The sequence below is a fragment of the Gambusia affinis genome, linkage group LG03, assembly GCF_019740435.1.
Source record: "Gambusia affinis linkage group LG03, SWU_Gaff_1.0, whole genome shotgun sequence".
Lineage (NCBI taxonomy): Eukaryota > Metazoa > Chordata > Actinopteri > Cyprinodontiformes > Poeciliidae > Gambusia > Gambusia affinis.
The window spans coordinates 16,523,258-16,538,861 of record NC_057870.1 but is presented as its reverse complement, the minus strand read 5'-3'; the positions used below and the strand labels follow the sequence as shown (position 1 = coordinate 16,538,861).

Below are 15,604 nucleotides of genomic sequence, written 5' to 3'. Positions count from 1 at the left end.
ATGTTGTATGATGAGCAAAATTTTTCTCATCTAGAATCAAGGCCAGGCAAGATCATGAAGCAGATTTAATTGCTTCCCTCCTGAAGTTGTTGTAAATAGCTGGGAGCAACTTCCTCTCTTGCATGTTGGAAACCCTGATTGGTGGTGAAAATAATGACATTTATTTCAGCTGTAAAATGTGTAATTTAATAATATCATGACCTTAGTAATTTCAGGATCACCTTTTCTGAAAGGGAAGTAGTTACTCTGACCTGCAAAACTGAAACTTCGTATTTAAACTGAGCTCAGTAACAGTGACTTTGTTCTGCCTCAGTCAGAAAATGTTTTGTTTTTGTTTGTAAAGCTGCCTAACTCTGACAAATGAATCACTTTGGCACAAAAATGCTCTTAAACTCCAGGTATAAATGATCGTGTTTACATAAAACATAAACCAATTTTGTTTTGTTACTGCATCGAAAGTCTGAGCATCTTATTGGGATTTTACTTAAAAGACTGACACAAAGTAGCACACAATTGTAAATAATATGTTTTTGAATCACTTTTACAAGAAAAAAACCCCCCCAAAAACAAACAAATAAAACCCCAGAATGCTATATATTTTTTATCTTATTATTCAGATCTCTTCATTCTGATAACCCTGGATAAGATTCAATTCAAATAATTGCCTTTCATGTAAACACAGTATACTGGAGTGTAATTTAATCTCAGTCCTAATACAGTAGTTTTTTTTTAACACCTCAGAGGTGCTTCAGGCGGTGATGAAAAGATGGAGAAGTTTAAAGCAGGGTTAGTTCATGAAAGCACAAGCTGTGAATATCTGATGGCGCTTTGCTAAATCAGTAACCTGAAACTGGGAAGAGGATGTCCCAGTAGCTGAAGAGGTCCAAACAGGACAATTATTACCCCTGTGTTGTTTTTGATTTTATTGAGATTTTATGTGATCCTGCCACTATTTATTAGAAGAAACCCAACTCATGTAGAAGACTCAGCAAACACGTGAAACCAAGTCCATCAATCAGATAAGATAAAAACTGAACTTTTTGGCCCACCTGCATTTATTTTGTACAGAGTTAAATGAACACTGAATATGTGATCTTCATGGTGGTGGCAGTATTATACTGAGGTGTGGAACAAAGTATCAGGGATGAAGAAGTGATTAATTAAGATAAATACAGATTAAACTGAGAGAGAACCAGTCAGGGGCTACAAAAGGCGTTTGGGTTTTGGTCGGTGTTTGATTATTTCTTATGGATTATTTCTGACCTTTTGGTTTTTACCTTCAGGTTTATCTTCATAGTTTGTTGTCTTTCCTGAATATTTATATTATTGTTTTACTGTGTTTGTATTTTGATTATTTCCTTTTTATTCATGCTGTTCATTTCCTTGTATCATTGCTCAAAATGTCTTGCCGTACAAGTTTAATCCTTCAAGTTTAGTTTTCTTTATTGCTGCATTTTGTAACTTTGTGGTTTTATTTTATTTTTCTCGGATTAGTGATAGCCTTCTCCGTTTGGTTTGTTGTTTATGTCCTTTTTATCTTCTCTCATAGTATTATTCTGCTTCCTGTTTCTATTGTATTCACTCACATGCGCTGCCTCGTCATCTCCATGTTTCAGCTGAACTAAAACTCATGTGACCTCTCGATTTCTCGCTGTTCAGAGAGACATTTCACCTTTCTGAGTTTAGTTTATTGAATCCTTCATTTGTGCCTTTTTCTACGTGAACCTTCCAACAAACTTACAGCCCAACAGGATAGTTTAGATCAAAACATATCATCTGTAAAAATGGCCCAGTTAAAGTCCAAAAGTCCAATATTAGATTTTTGGAAAATCTAATAGCATTTTTCTAAAATCCTGTTAGAAAACATAGAAGTTTGTGGTTTAAACATAAAATGTCAAATAGTTTTGCAAGGTACTGTATCAGAAGCAGTTTTAAATAAATCTTTTAGGACTTTAATGCTAGCAGCCTATCTGAGGGACACAATATCTTAATATTTCTTAGGAAAAATCAGTGGAAAATATCTAAAATAACCGCTCATGAAATGTCTTAAAGGGACTTTTTTTGAGCTTTATATCATGTTATAATGTTATTCCACCATCAAAAACATAGAGTTGTCTTTCAGGCATGTTTGAGAAATCCTTTAATCTCCATGATTGGGTGGATCTAGCTCTGCCTTCAGGACGAAGCTCCTCCTCTGAGCTGCAGTTTCTAAGTTTCAGAGCAGCTATCCTCCACGAATTTCCCCCTCAGCTCCTTCAGACTAGCCAGCAGCAATTAGCAAACACCTGTGGATCTACGCATGAACTGAACTCATCAACCGAGCTACTTCTCAGTGCATGACTGGTATAAATGTTGTTGACAGATAAATAGAGAAGCTCTGCTGTGATGACTTCCTGAAGGCAGAGTTTCAGAAAGAGCAGAAGTTTTTAAAGAGACAGAGGCCCAATTTCAAGGAGTTAAATTACAACGTAAAATTTCTTTTAAGTCATATTTGATATGTATCTGCTTTTATAACAAGTGAAGGTAACATAGCTACTTGATTGTGCCATAAAATGGCATTATGTGCCTGGAAAACACATAATGCTGCCCCTTTAACAAGAAGTCAAAAACCTTAAGTGAGAGTTTATCCTCAGTGTACAAACTGATCTGCATATCAGCGTATGAATTCATGAGTTTGAATAGCTAAATGTGGTTCCAGTCTACAGGGAAAACTGTCAAAAGAACCACAACAACAAACTTTGAGAAACTTTCAGTCTTTACATAATTACAAGAAAAAAAAAATCTGTTAGATAAATAAAGCAAATGGCACAGCAGGTTATATGAGCTACAGCTTCAGATATCAGTCAGTTTCTTTTTTGGCCATTAGAGGGTTGCAAGCCATATTTCTGGTTCGCTGCAGATCATTTAGAGGAGGGAGATCTAGCTGCAGGTGAGACTTTCGGCTTGTCTGTCTGACGACAGGTAGGAAATGCAAATGAGAGCTGCAGCTCGTTCTTCTGATACCACACGCTTTTAATTTCTGAGACTATTTGCATCTGGCATCAGACACAAAGACACGTCCTCATGACTTGAGCTGTGAGACTTGTGCAAGCATCCCAACCATGGTAAAGTAAACATTTTTTCTTTGGTTCCACTACGGATAATGCTTTGTTAATGCCGAGTGGAATAAGGGGGAAGTGGGAAGGTGTTGTCACAGACCTTTGCTGACTGTTTGCACAGTTACTGTCACTTATGTTTGTTTTACTTTAGCAGGGCTACATGAGGGAATAATACGACGATGTTAAGAACATAAAAGTTTGTTAGGATGTGCTTATCTGACAAGCGTAAAGAAAATCAGGTGTCTGTTCTTAGTGATAACAAGCAGGTTTCCTTGTTGTGAAAAGTTTTCATAAAGTGAGTCACAGGATTCTAATCTCACTTAATTTAGATTTAACATAAATAAAAAAACAGTCTGAGTGATTCTTTGTCTCATTCAGAACCAGTTCTGTCCCTAACACAGGTCTTTATTTTGCTCTTTTATCCAAACTTCCTCATGCCAAGTTTCAGCCTCTTGTACAGGAAATCATGATGGGTGGTGGTTGTTACCATGTGGAAAAAATGTGTATTTTACAGATTTAAACTTTAGGTTTCAAGATGCGTAAAAAAAAATTCCAGTTCTCACTTTTAATTTCAGTGTAGGAGGGAGTCTTTTTTAAAGTGTTCCTTGTAAAGTCTCACTTTGTCCTTTGGGTGAAAAAGCCCACGACACACTTTGTCTAAAAAAGTGAGAGGAATATTTTTGAAGGGGTTGAAGTTGCACAAAAGCTATTTTAGTTGCTCTTTTTAAAAAACCTTTTGTGGGAGCTGATTGAGCAGCTGCCACTAACACAGAAACACTATTTTTATTGTGTAAATGGCGAGACATTTGAATGGTGTGTGCCTTGTCCTTGTTTGCATTAGATTTCATTTCATAGTCAGATGTATTTTCCTTTTTCCTGCTGTCCTCTCCTCTGTGGGTCGGGCTGGGATGCAATAAAACAGCTGACACAAAGCACAGCCTTGTCACTGTGGCTTCTCCTGACCCTAAAATGCAGCTCTATCTGCACATAACTGCAAGAGGAAAAGCTAATAAATAGCAGAAGGGTGATGTAGTTCTCTTTCATCGTCCCACCTGCTGCTCATTTTACAGTGAAGCCACTGTTTTCTGACATGCTGAGGTTGACGTGTGACTCAGGCTAAAAACCGTCGGTTCTTCTCCACCTTTCCGTGTGTCCGTAATCATTTACTCTGCACGATACTTCCTCTCTGACTGGCTGCACTGTGGGAAAAGCTCCACTTCCTGATTTCACCTGAGGTGTTGGTTAATCTGCTCCTCACACTGTTCTTATTAAAAACATTGCAGCTGAACGGTTGACAATCTGACTTTGGTAAAAGTTCTGGATACTCCACCCAATACAAACTTACATCAAAATATGTTTTAACCAAAAATATAAGAGAAAGCTTTGTCATTTTAATGTTTCTGTCTGCTGAGCCTGTCCTTATAATTTCAATAAGACACAGTAAACACAACATATTGTCTCTGAAAGTAGGTTAATGTGTTCTAACATAGACATATTACCTACCTTAAGTATTGATTTAATGCAAAATTTTGTATTTGAAATAAGTTTTCTTTTGCCTAAATGTGTCATTCTGTATGTATTTGGAGTATTTTTTTTAATTTCAGTCTTAAAAATGAATTATGAGCACATAATTAACATTTTTAAATGTTAAAGTCATAATTATAATCAATTTTTACTTTTTTACTTTTACTTGAGTAAAGTTTTGAAGTAGTGCTACCTTTACTTAAGTACAATTTTTGCTTACTCTACCCACTTCTAAGGGTGGATACCCAAACCTTTTAGGCTAAGTCACAAAAAAAGTCACCGTTATGGTAATTCTGACTAACGTAAACCAGGAAAACATGGTCTAATGTTAAAAAGTAAAAGAAAAATAGTTCTCTTTCTGCAAGGTGAATGTAAATATGGCTAATACTTTGTATGAAAATATTGCAAAAGCTCAGGCATTCAAATCAAAGAGGGAAATGATTATATCATTTGTGGTTTTGTGATGGACCCAAAGCAGGAGGCAGGCAGAATCATGCAGGAAAGGATTTCACACATGAAAATGTACAGGAGGAAATCATAAAGAGTCTGGCTTTAAACTGGAAAGGCTCATGCAGGAAAAAGGGAGAATCTCAACTAAGGAGCATAAATACAAAGAATGGTGATTACATTCAGGTGACAGGGAGGGAAAAACAAGGAATAAGGGCAACAAAGGTGCAACAGGAAAACATTAATTGAAAAATAAACACACAGATGGAGGAAACATTCACAAAAGTGCATGAGTAATCAGGAATGCACAGCATAATTCACAGAAATATATGAAACAAAGTCAAACACAAAAGTGATTAACAAAACTCCAAGTCCACAGAATGAGAGCAGGGAAATTTACGGAAGTAAAAAAAAGGGTGTTTTTCCATTTTGTGCTGCTTATCTCAGGCTAAAATACTGACGGCTTCATTAACGAGTTCTGACACAGGTTACCATTTGCTCTCTCTTTCTCACAAACACATTTTCATTCCTCTCAAAAGCCAACTAAAATTAGGCCCCACTTCTGGTTGGAGAAGTGAGAAGATGCAGATTAAAATAAATTAATAAAGTAAATTTTCTTAAAACAGAAATAACCAGAAGAATACAATCCTGAAACTAATGGGCTTCTGGTCTCATGATTCCACCTGGCAGCAAATTTAAATTTTTTGATTATTTAGATAAATAAGTTAAAGTGACCATTGTGTAAACTATGTACTTACAGCGTAATGCTCTGAGACTTTCAATGTGCTGATGCTCAGTTTTGTCCTTTAAAGAGAACTTATTATGCAAAATTCACATTTTGTACATTTTTGTACTTCTATTTGGGTCTCTACTGCTTCTAAAAAAAACCCAATCGCTTAACCGCCCCCAATAAGTTACAGTTTTTTTGACTGTTTTCAACAACCTCAGGAATGTAACAAATCCGCAGTTACCTAGCAACCAAAGCGAGCCCAGCCGTTACCTAGCAACCTATTAGAATTTCAGAACATTTGGTCAGCTGGTTTTACTGCTGTATGCTCTTTAAAATGGCTGATGGGAAAAAAAAGTGTTTTGCCATTGACTCATCATTCAGAAACCACTTGCTGCATCCTTGTTGATTGTGCAGGAGTCTCTTCTTCTGCTTTTCAAAGATGTACATTCGCATAACTGCACATCTGTTTGCAGCCATTTTCAAGTGAGTGTAAACATTGAATTAGGGGGCGTGGCCAGCAGCAAATTAGTTGGATTTAAAGTGGCAAGACGCCCTTACAGAACTCAACTTGAACAGAAATGACCAGACTAAAATGCTATAATGTAAGAAGGATTTTTTTCATCGTGAACATGTTTTGTGTGGCCTATACAAACTTGTTCCATAAAGCATAACAGGTCAACGTCATCTGACACCTCAGTGCTTGTTTCTCTGTTTCTGTTGTTTTCAGAGTTTCCTTGGAAAACTGAAGCCCCGGTAAGTAAGATGAAAGAAGCCCTTCTGTTCATCTGGTTCAGTGCACCAAGATTCATCATGCATTACTGCAACATGTTCTGATTGAGTCTTTTCTTCTACCTTTGGCATACAGTGGACCTCCGGCCCCTCCAAGGAGGACAGGTGAGATTTAGCTTCACTTAAAAACAAAGGTTCGGTTTCGCCTCTCACATTTAATTATTTTTTTCCCTTTGTTTCAGAGAACAATGCAGCGTTTGAATGGCCACAGGATGAATTTGTGAGTAGCCCACATTTTTTATTGTCTTAATTTGTCTTTTCTTATTTTGTACCACGGCTTTAGTGGTTTTGTGAAACATGTGCTAGTTAGTTTTTACGATCACAGAGCGTAACATGGCAGTCTCATCATGGGGTTGGAGAAGTGAGAAGTTGCAGATTAACACCAGCAGTCATCCTAACGTAAAGATGAGGTAAAATATTTTAGTGTTTGTCTCTGATCAGGATGATGAAGACGGGGACATGTATGAAGTTCCTCCCTGTGAGCGTCAGCCTGCCAAGGTCCCACAGACACAAATACAGGAAAACCTTTACTTAGGTAAAAAAAAAACTCTGCATTTTCTCTCTTAATGTAGCTCTATGTTAAAAATATTTGCAAACCCATGTATTCACAGAACCCTTGAACTTCTGTTTACATTTTGCCACATTACAGCCATGGTCTTACAAACATTTTGCTCAATACATTTCTGTACTTCCATTTGGGTCTCTACTGCTCCTAAAAGCCCAATCGCTTAAATAAACAACAAGTTAATATTTTTTGACTAGTTTCAAAAACCTCTGGAACGTAAGCTCACAAATCAGCAGAAGCAGCTCCGTTACCTAGCAACCCCAGCCAGCCCAGCCTCGTTACTTAGCAACCCACTAGAGCTCCAGAATGTTTGGTTTGTTGGTTTCACCGCTGCAAAAACGGCTGCTGGAAAAGATAAGTGCTTTGTTGACAGGAAGTAGAACATATTTTTAAAGAAGAAGAAGAAAAAGAAATAGAAGAAGAAGAAGAAGAAAGAGAGCCTGCTGAGTTTGTGTAATTTTACAAAGAAATAATTCAGTAAATACATGGGCTAGTGGAGCTATGCTTAAAGAAGTTGGAGAGTTGAAATCACAGCAAACTCAAGAGAGTTGAATAAAAATGCACTGTCACATAAAATGCAAATAAAATATGTCAAAGTTTGTAGTTTCAACAAGGCAAAATGTAAAAAAGTTTAAGGCACAGTTTTGAAAATTCCTATATTTCCTTTTCTTTTTCCCTCAAAAGTCAGTTTTTTTTTTTCTATTTTGCAGAGAGGACATCTCGTCCTGAAATCCACTCCCCACCCAGACCACCCAAACCCTTCGTAAGAACAGCTTCAAACTTTGTATTTCTCTAAAATTGCGCAAATATATTTCTTTAGTTTTGATTAAATATTCTCCCCTGTTCCATTCAGACACCACAGAACACCGGAAAACGTGAGTTGTCGAAATTTTTTTGCTTATTTAACTGTAGACTGTGTCTATAATGTGGGTGAAAAGCTTTGTTTTCCCTTCCAGCTCCTGAAATAAACAGAACCGGGAAACCTGGAAGGAGAAAGATACCCGATCCTCCGGCCCGCAATGCTCCCGCTCCGGCTCCTTTACCTGAAGAAGGTAAAATAATCACCACAGTCACAAGTTTAAGTCGCTGAAAGAAACCTAAAATTTATATTTAAATGAGTAGCAGTCAAATAGATTTTCTCCAATCTGTGGTTCAAGTACTTTTAAAACCCAGAGCAGGTTTGTCGTCTTTAATATTTAGCAACATTTTTTTCTTTTGGGAAATAGAAAGAAAACTAAAAAACAAAGAAGACAGCGCCACCTACTGCAAAACCTCTTAGCAACTCGTGGGTATCAGAAAAATTTTATTATTTGAAAAACTGAGAAAAACAACAAAACTATTGTTTTACATAAGATGCATTGATTTATCATTCACAACATTAAAGTTAAAACCTACTGACAAGCTAAAAGCATAAAATCTGTTTTTATGCAAAATATTTTTGATCAGTTCTGTTTGAAATAAATGGCACAAATAATTTCTCAGTATCCAGCTCTGCTTGCCACATTTTTTATTTTGTTTGTGTTTTGATAAAAATGGTGTGTTTTAATTAATGTTCTGAACTATAATATACATAAAAATCCAGCTTTATGACTTGGAGTGCTGTGAAAAAGTATTTTCCTTCTCACAGGTTACTGCTCTTCAGATTGGGGAGTTTATTGCCTTTAAAAGTGAGAATATCATGGTGAAAATGTTTTTTACTTCTTGTTTGATCGCTTTTCAGATGTTTATCTGGATCCAAATGAAGAACAGGTTAGTCTGATCTTATAGTTTTAAATTATGACCTGTATACTTGTAAATATTATAAGTAAGTAAGTAAGTAAGTAAGTAAGTAAGTAAGTAAGTAAGTAAGTAAGTAAGTAAGTAAGTAAGTAAGTAAGTAAGTAAGTAAATATATATTCATTAGGGGTTGTACAAAACTCATTCAATAATAGCTAAACTACAAAAAAAGAGAAAACAACCAAATTGTAATTTTATTTCACAAATTAATGATCTCTTTTATTGCAGGAAGACATTGACGACGTGTATTTGGAGCCAGAAGCATGTATGTCGCATCTCACACTGAAAAACAGCAATGCTTGACAACAATAGGTCCCAGAATATCACTACAGAAAATGTTTGATCGTTTCTTTTCTCTCTGCCCTCCAGCCTGCCCTCTTCCTGCCCCAAAAAGAGGACCAAAACCTCCTCCTCCAAAACCCATGTAAGTGTTTTCCATTTGAGTTTGTGCATTTCTTTGTTTTTTCGCCATAGAAGAATACATTAAAACCACAGTCAGTGCAGCCTGTTAAATGTTATTTCATGTATTACGGATGTGGAGGGCACGAATGTAGGCAAAATGAGACAAAATGAAAAAGAGAAAAAAAATATTTGTATTACAGAAAACCAAATCCAGACAGGAGGATCTGATTAAGACCTGAAGATCCCAGGAGAGTTATTATATGCTGAAATTATTGGGACCTGGTTGGCAGAATGTGTTGGAGGTCAAACCCGAAGAAAAACCGAGGACAGGAAAAAATGAGAAAATCTAAAATGAAGGAATGGATGAACAGAGAAGCTTCTGGACCAGAAAAATGAGCAAATCCACATTGCAAATAAATATATTTTTGTTTACTTCAGCAAGAAATATGAGCGTGTTTGAAGTAAATAATTAAGTGATATTGATGAAAAAGTTCTAGTCCACTGGCAGATTTTTCCACTTATCCCATGGGAAAATGTCTCACTGTAGGTGAAATAATCTGCCAGTGGAGCCTTTTTATCAATATTAAGGAATTACTGACATAAAACAACCTCCTATACCTTACTGAAAAGTTACTTGTAAGTTAGTTTCGTCTTATTTCAAATGAACTAAGATGTTTGCACTAGAAACTAGCCAAGAAAATATTTGGTAATATTTGTATTTTGCAAATCCAAACACATGAGAAGAGAAGAGTGACACACTTAACAAACCAAAAGGTGTCAAAGGAGTAGCAGAAACTAGATGGAGCCAGTCTGCCCTTTGCACAGCTTCACACTCTGTTATAATCAGACAATAAGCTATTATTTTCACATTATCTGCAGGGTAAAACCACCAATTCCAAGAGCTGAGACTGTAAGTGTTTCTTACTTTTCTTCTTTAAATGCTGGGAACTGTCCTAGTAAAAGTAACAGAGCCCAAATAGGTGTTGATTCATGAAAAATCGTTCAGTATTCTGTGCCAAAGGTAATATTTACAAATCTCACACTAGAACAATGTTTGCCTTTTCTTCTAGCAACCAATGTTTTCTGTTTTTCATGAGCTAAAGACATGTGAGTAACTATTTAACCAGTGAAAATGGACAGCAACAGACCTTGAGAGATAATGAAGCCAGAAGAAAACGTCATAATTTCTCTTACAGCTGAGGACAGACGCGCCAGCTTCCCTGGTCAGCTTCCGCAACGAGTTCTGCCTCCAGAGCTGAAGGAACCTAAACCCATGTATGAGCTCTAGCTGTACGGCAAAACCATTTAAAGTGACGGAATTTGGATTAATTGCCAGTTTATTTTTTCTGTTTAATTTCATTTATGTTTAAATGAAAACTAAACTAATCACCCTGTCTTTGTTGCAGGCTTCCTCATCCTCTGATGGGAGACTACAAACCTGGAGGTGAGCTGGGAGTCTGCTTAGATTATTACTTTGGATTGTTTCTGACAATATGCAGATAATATTCAGAATATTGCATGTTTTATATCTGTTTCAAGGTGACAGTAGGATGATGAAGCAAAGTGGGAATGAGGTACAGTATCAACCTGCAGGAAAAAATTAATTTAGACCAAAAGTTCTCTGGTTTCATTCACAAAAAAACAAACTGTGGTTAGCAACTAAACTTAATTTAGGCTATTTTACGATTAATATGCTCAGATGTCCAATACTCAGATTTAAGAATCCCATTTGTAACATGAATTTTTCTGCAGTCTGTAAGTTTTTTTTAGACAACATAGAATTGTTGGTACGGAGTTCAGTAAAATAGATAACTTGGGAAATTTAAGAGCAAATATTTTATTATTTTCTACTCCTGTAAAGCAGCAGCGGAAAAACACCCAATGGGTCATTTTCCAATAATGAAGAGTTATTTTGTATTTCTGGTTGCGCTGCAACAGACTGGCAACCTGTCCAGGGCGACCCCGCCTCTCGCCTGGAACGTTAGTTGGAGATAGACACCAGCAACCTTCTGGATGGATGGATGGATGGATGGATGGATGGATGGATGGATGGATGGATGGATGGATGGATGGATTTTTGATGTGAAACGTGGCAGAGAAGCACAGAATGGGGACAAAATGTCTGGTCCATACAAATCAGACTGAAAATGTTGATACATATTCAGAACTTGATCTCAAAATAATAACAGAGGGACATTTGTTGACTTAATTCCTGTTTCTCATTCAATTTAGGATAAAGAGTGGTTTGCTGGAGAGTGTAGCAGACAGACAGCTGAGAATCTCTTAAATAGAGTCAGAAAGGTAAGCCCATTTAAATCACTATAAAATGTACTTTTCTGACACAAAAGAAACCTTTCTAAAATGGGAACTGTATAGGTAACAGCATAGAGCAGCTGTGATTTTTTTGTAAATAAAAACCACATTTCTTGACAAAAGTACCTCAGGAGGTTTATGCTTTGGCCCAAGGATACTTTCCCCAAATATCAAGTGCAGGAAGATTTGTGAAAGTAAAATTTCTTCAAAAAAAGAAGAAGCCATATTTGCACAACCCAAAAGATTTGGGATAGAAAACACAACTTATTGCAGTAGCATTTCTTTGATCATCTTAAACATTCAAATGTGACAAAAAAAAAAAACAAAAAAAAACGAAAATATGAAATCTGAAAAAAAGAAAACGTTTCAAATTACTTACAAGTTGTGTACTTGTTTTTTTCTTGTACATTTTTACGTATTTCTCAACTTCGAAGTTGGATATGATTTAAACTGTTGTGAAGTTCAAGAAAAAAACAAAGTGACATTAAAAAGTTATAAAGAATTATAATTTCCACATGTTTTTGTTTGTTTTTCAATTCTACTTTCTTCTGGTTAGCAGCTGGAGCAGCTGCTAACCAGACGCTGGCGGCTCCACCTGCTTTCTGTCAGGTTCAAACATCTCCTCTGTGATCAAACCATAAATCTTTTACCAAACTTTCTTAGAACTGTTTTTCTGTCTTCAATGTATAATGCTTTATGGGAAACTTATTTCGCAAAATTCACATTTTACAAGTTTTGATATTTTTATTTGCGTCTCAACTGCTTGTAAACAGAGAAAAAAATCACCCAGCTTTTTTTTTTCCCTGCCTAAATGTTTATGTTTTTTGGTGTAAGAAAAATGAGCCATTTCAAAAGCCTCCTGATTAAGTCGTAACCAAGGGGAATTGCGTCGTTACCTAGCAACCCAAGATGAGCCCAGTCCGTCACTTAGCAACCTAAATTGAGTTCCAGTTGTTTAGTCAACTGGTTTTAAAAGACAAGTGCTTTGTTGTTGACTTGCTGTCCGGAAACCACGTGTCGCATTCTTGTTGGTTGTGCAGGAGGCTCCACTTCTGCTTTTCAGTGATGTACGTTTGTGTAATGTGTTGCAGGATGGAGCCTTTCTCATTCGATACAGCTCAGACAAACGGCCCCAGCAGCCGTACACCCTGGCTGTCCTCTACGAGCAGAAGGTGTACAACATCCCCATCCGTTTTATTGAAGAGTCAAAAGGTTACGCCCTTGGGAAGGAGGGCAAGAAGAATGAAGAGGTGAAGAAAAATCCTCATATTTGGAAAATATAAAAGAAGAGAAAGATAACAGGATTCTGAAGAAAAGTTAATGCAGTGCCTGATAAAGTCTTCCCACATTTTGTCATGCTACAAGCACAAACGTAAATGAATTTTATGTGGATTTTATGACTGGTCTGCCATCTTTACAATTCAAAGAGCCATGTTTTGCTCTCAATCCAGCTAAATAAACTGGGTTAGAGCAGAAAATGTCACATGATATTTCTACAAAAACAACTTATAATTTTTGAAATAGAAAATTTGTTGTCACTTTTGAAGAACTAAAGTTTTTACTTCTGTTTTTAGGTCATAAATGAAGAAAAACAAAGCTAACAAATATGGGCAGATTTTCTTTATGGCATGTTGATATTGGTGGAAAATTACATTTTTTTTAAAAGCAAATAGTTTGTAGCCAGATAAGAAAACAGAATCTGACTGGTACTTTTTAATGCCAACCTCAATTTGCAGTTGTATTTATGTTTAAAATCATCAGTTAGAAATTTTAGACAAAGTCATCAAGGAATACTTGCAGTTCTTCAATTGTATCACATAAAATCCCATAAAATCCCTTATATTTTGTGGGTGAAATGTGACAAAATTAGTTTGTGTAAAAATACTTTAGGGTAAAAATAAAAGGGTAAAAATACTTTAGGAAGGCACCTTAAACATACTTTTATACTCCTTTCTTTACTGTTATTTTTGTCCCTTTTCTGATAGGTCTTCAGCAGTCTTGAAGAGATGATTTCTTACCACAAGAACAACCAAATACTCCTGATTGACAGCAAGAGCCAGGCCAAGCACACAGCACACCTAACGCAGCCTGTACGACCCTAAAACGACACTAATCACATGTTGTGTGAGATAAACAGAAGAAACTGAAACTTTATTTTATAGAAAAAACACCTTAATCTTGAATGCCGTTGTAAAAAATAGATATTTTTATTCTCTAAGGTTCTATGAGGAAGATGTCTAGATGAAAACTGTAAGTTTATATTTATCAAGCTTCCAGCTGTCGCATTTGAGGGCTCAACTCTATTTGTTGCAATTTTTCCACCTCTGTTCATTTCCATAAATTTGTTTGCTCAGATCATTTTCTGTCACTTTCTTATAAGTTCCCCTCAGAGTGTTTGTTTTGAAATGCTTTCAGTTTTTAGGGTAACATGTTGGCTGTTTTGCAATCCAGAAAACGTCACTTGCTTTGCTTCTGTTGTGTTAATTTCATCCAGGTTTGTCTGTATTTACCAACGTTGACTTTTAGTATGTCTGAATGTCATCACAGGGGTTTTTGTTGTGTTTTTTTGGGAAGAATTGATTCTCTGGTGACGTATTCTGATGAGAGCAGCAGGCCTCCAGGATCTATGGGAGCAGCTGCTAACCAGAGGCTGGCGGCTCCACCTGCTTCCTGTCAGAGTCAAACATCTCCTCTGTGATCAAACCATAAATCTTCTACCAAATGGTAGATCAACGAATGTGTGGCTATTTGCTTTCAGGGAAATATTTTGTAAATCTTAGAGCTTTCTGCAAACGGATAAGATCGAATCAGACTCAGAGCTTCTTCTTATGGCTTTTTATTTTATATATCGCTTTGCTTATACAGAACGTCCGTGCTGGCTAAAATGCAAAAGATTTTTCACCGCCTCTACTGTACCAGTGAAATTTGCATTAATAAGAGGTACAAAGGAGAACTGAATTACTTCCTGAAGTCTGCTACTGTACATGTGGCAAGTAAGAGATCTAATAATAATCTGAGATTGAAGGATTCAAAGTCCTGAGAAACGCAGCAAAGATTTATAGATGTTCCTGTTCTTGACCTTGCTGAGGTCAAGACAACCTCAGCAAGGTCAACTCAAACTGAGTATTTTCAGCTCTTTTTGTTTTTCTTATGCTCTACTCCCATTTCAAAAATGTTGTAATCTTTCTTATTCCGAAAATGTTAATTTTCTAAAGCTAATCGTGTTTTCTTGTCATGCTATAGACCATTTTTTGTCTAGTTTCCACAACTAACCATATGATTTAATTTCCCAGTGGCTTGGGAATAATTGTATTTGTCTAAAACACACTCTTTAATTTTTGTAGAAGATTGGACCAAAAAAAGGAACAAATCATGTCCTTTGTGGAAGTAAGAACAAAGCACCAAAAGGCAGAATATAAATTATTTTAATTTATGTGCAAATTTTTTAAAATTTTCTGTCTCTACAGACGCATTTTTATCTTTCAGTGTACAATGTTTAATTTTATGTTTGTTTAGCAACAAACAAGCTTTTAACTAAAACATTATCAGGTACAAATGAACGTAACGCATCAATGTTGTAAAATCTTAACACATACAAACAGTGCCCCCCTCTGGTACTTCTCATCAGTTAAGAAAAAACAAACAAAATTCATTCAAAATTTTATTTGAGAACATTTATTCAGGAATATTTGACATTTAAATATTTTATCAATTAGTCCTAGTTGGTCAAAGTGTCTTTCAGCTGCAAATAGAAATACATGACTTTGAATATGACTTACTGTAAAAATGACAAAGAGGCTGATTTATTTTGGAAATCCTTTTATGGGATAATAAATACAAGATGCCAATCAAACAGGACAAATGTGTGTGTGGATAACCACAACTTGCATGTATCTGCCATTAGGTTATTTTTAACAGTATACAACAGCTGGAACTGTTGGAAACAATTTGACTGGATGT

At 36.1% G+C, this 15,604-nt stretch overlaps 1 protein-coding gene across 2 annotated transcripts; it reads left to right on the top strand.

Annotated features, from left to right (window-relative positions):
• The first annotated feature begins 2,924 nt into the window (after positions 1 to 2,924).
• On the top strand, positions 2,925 to 15,462 carry si:dkeyp-117b11.1 (B-cell linker protein). Of its 2 annotated transcripts, none has more exons than XM_044108320.1 (19): positions 2,925 to 3,104; positions 6,527 to 6,552; positions 6,665 to 6,693; positions 6,771 to 6,808; positions 7,030 to 7,123; positions 7,864 to 7,916; positions 8,007 to 8,028; positions 8,110 to 8,205; positions 8,874 to 8,902; positions 9,158 to 9,194; positions 9,299 to 9,353; positions 10,211 to 10,241; positions 10,402 to 10,438; positions 10,528 to 10,606; positions 10,738 to 10,775; positions 10,871 to 10,905; positions 11,564 to 11,632; positions 12,736 to 12,894; positions 13,630 to 15,462. In XM_044108320.1, exons 1-19 carry the CDS (start codon positions 3,102 to 3,104, stop codon positions 13,744 to 13,746), a joined length of 1,047 nt encoding a protein of 348 aa, XP_043964255.1. In that variant the 5' UTR covers positions 2,925 to 3,101; the 3' UTR covers positions 13,747 to 15,462. The 2 variants fall into 2 exon arrangements, with proteins under 2 accessions (XP_043964255.1, XP_043964244.1); XM_044108309.1 differs by lacking the exon at positions 2,925 to 3,104 and adding an exon at positions 6,357 to 6,401.
• Positions 15,463 to 15,604: the final 142 nt, after the last annotated feature.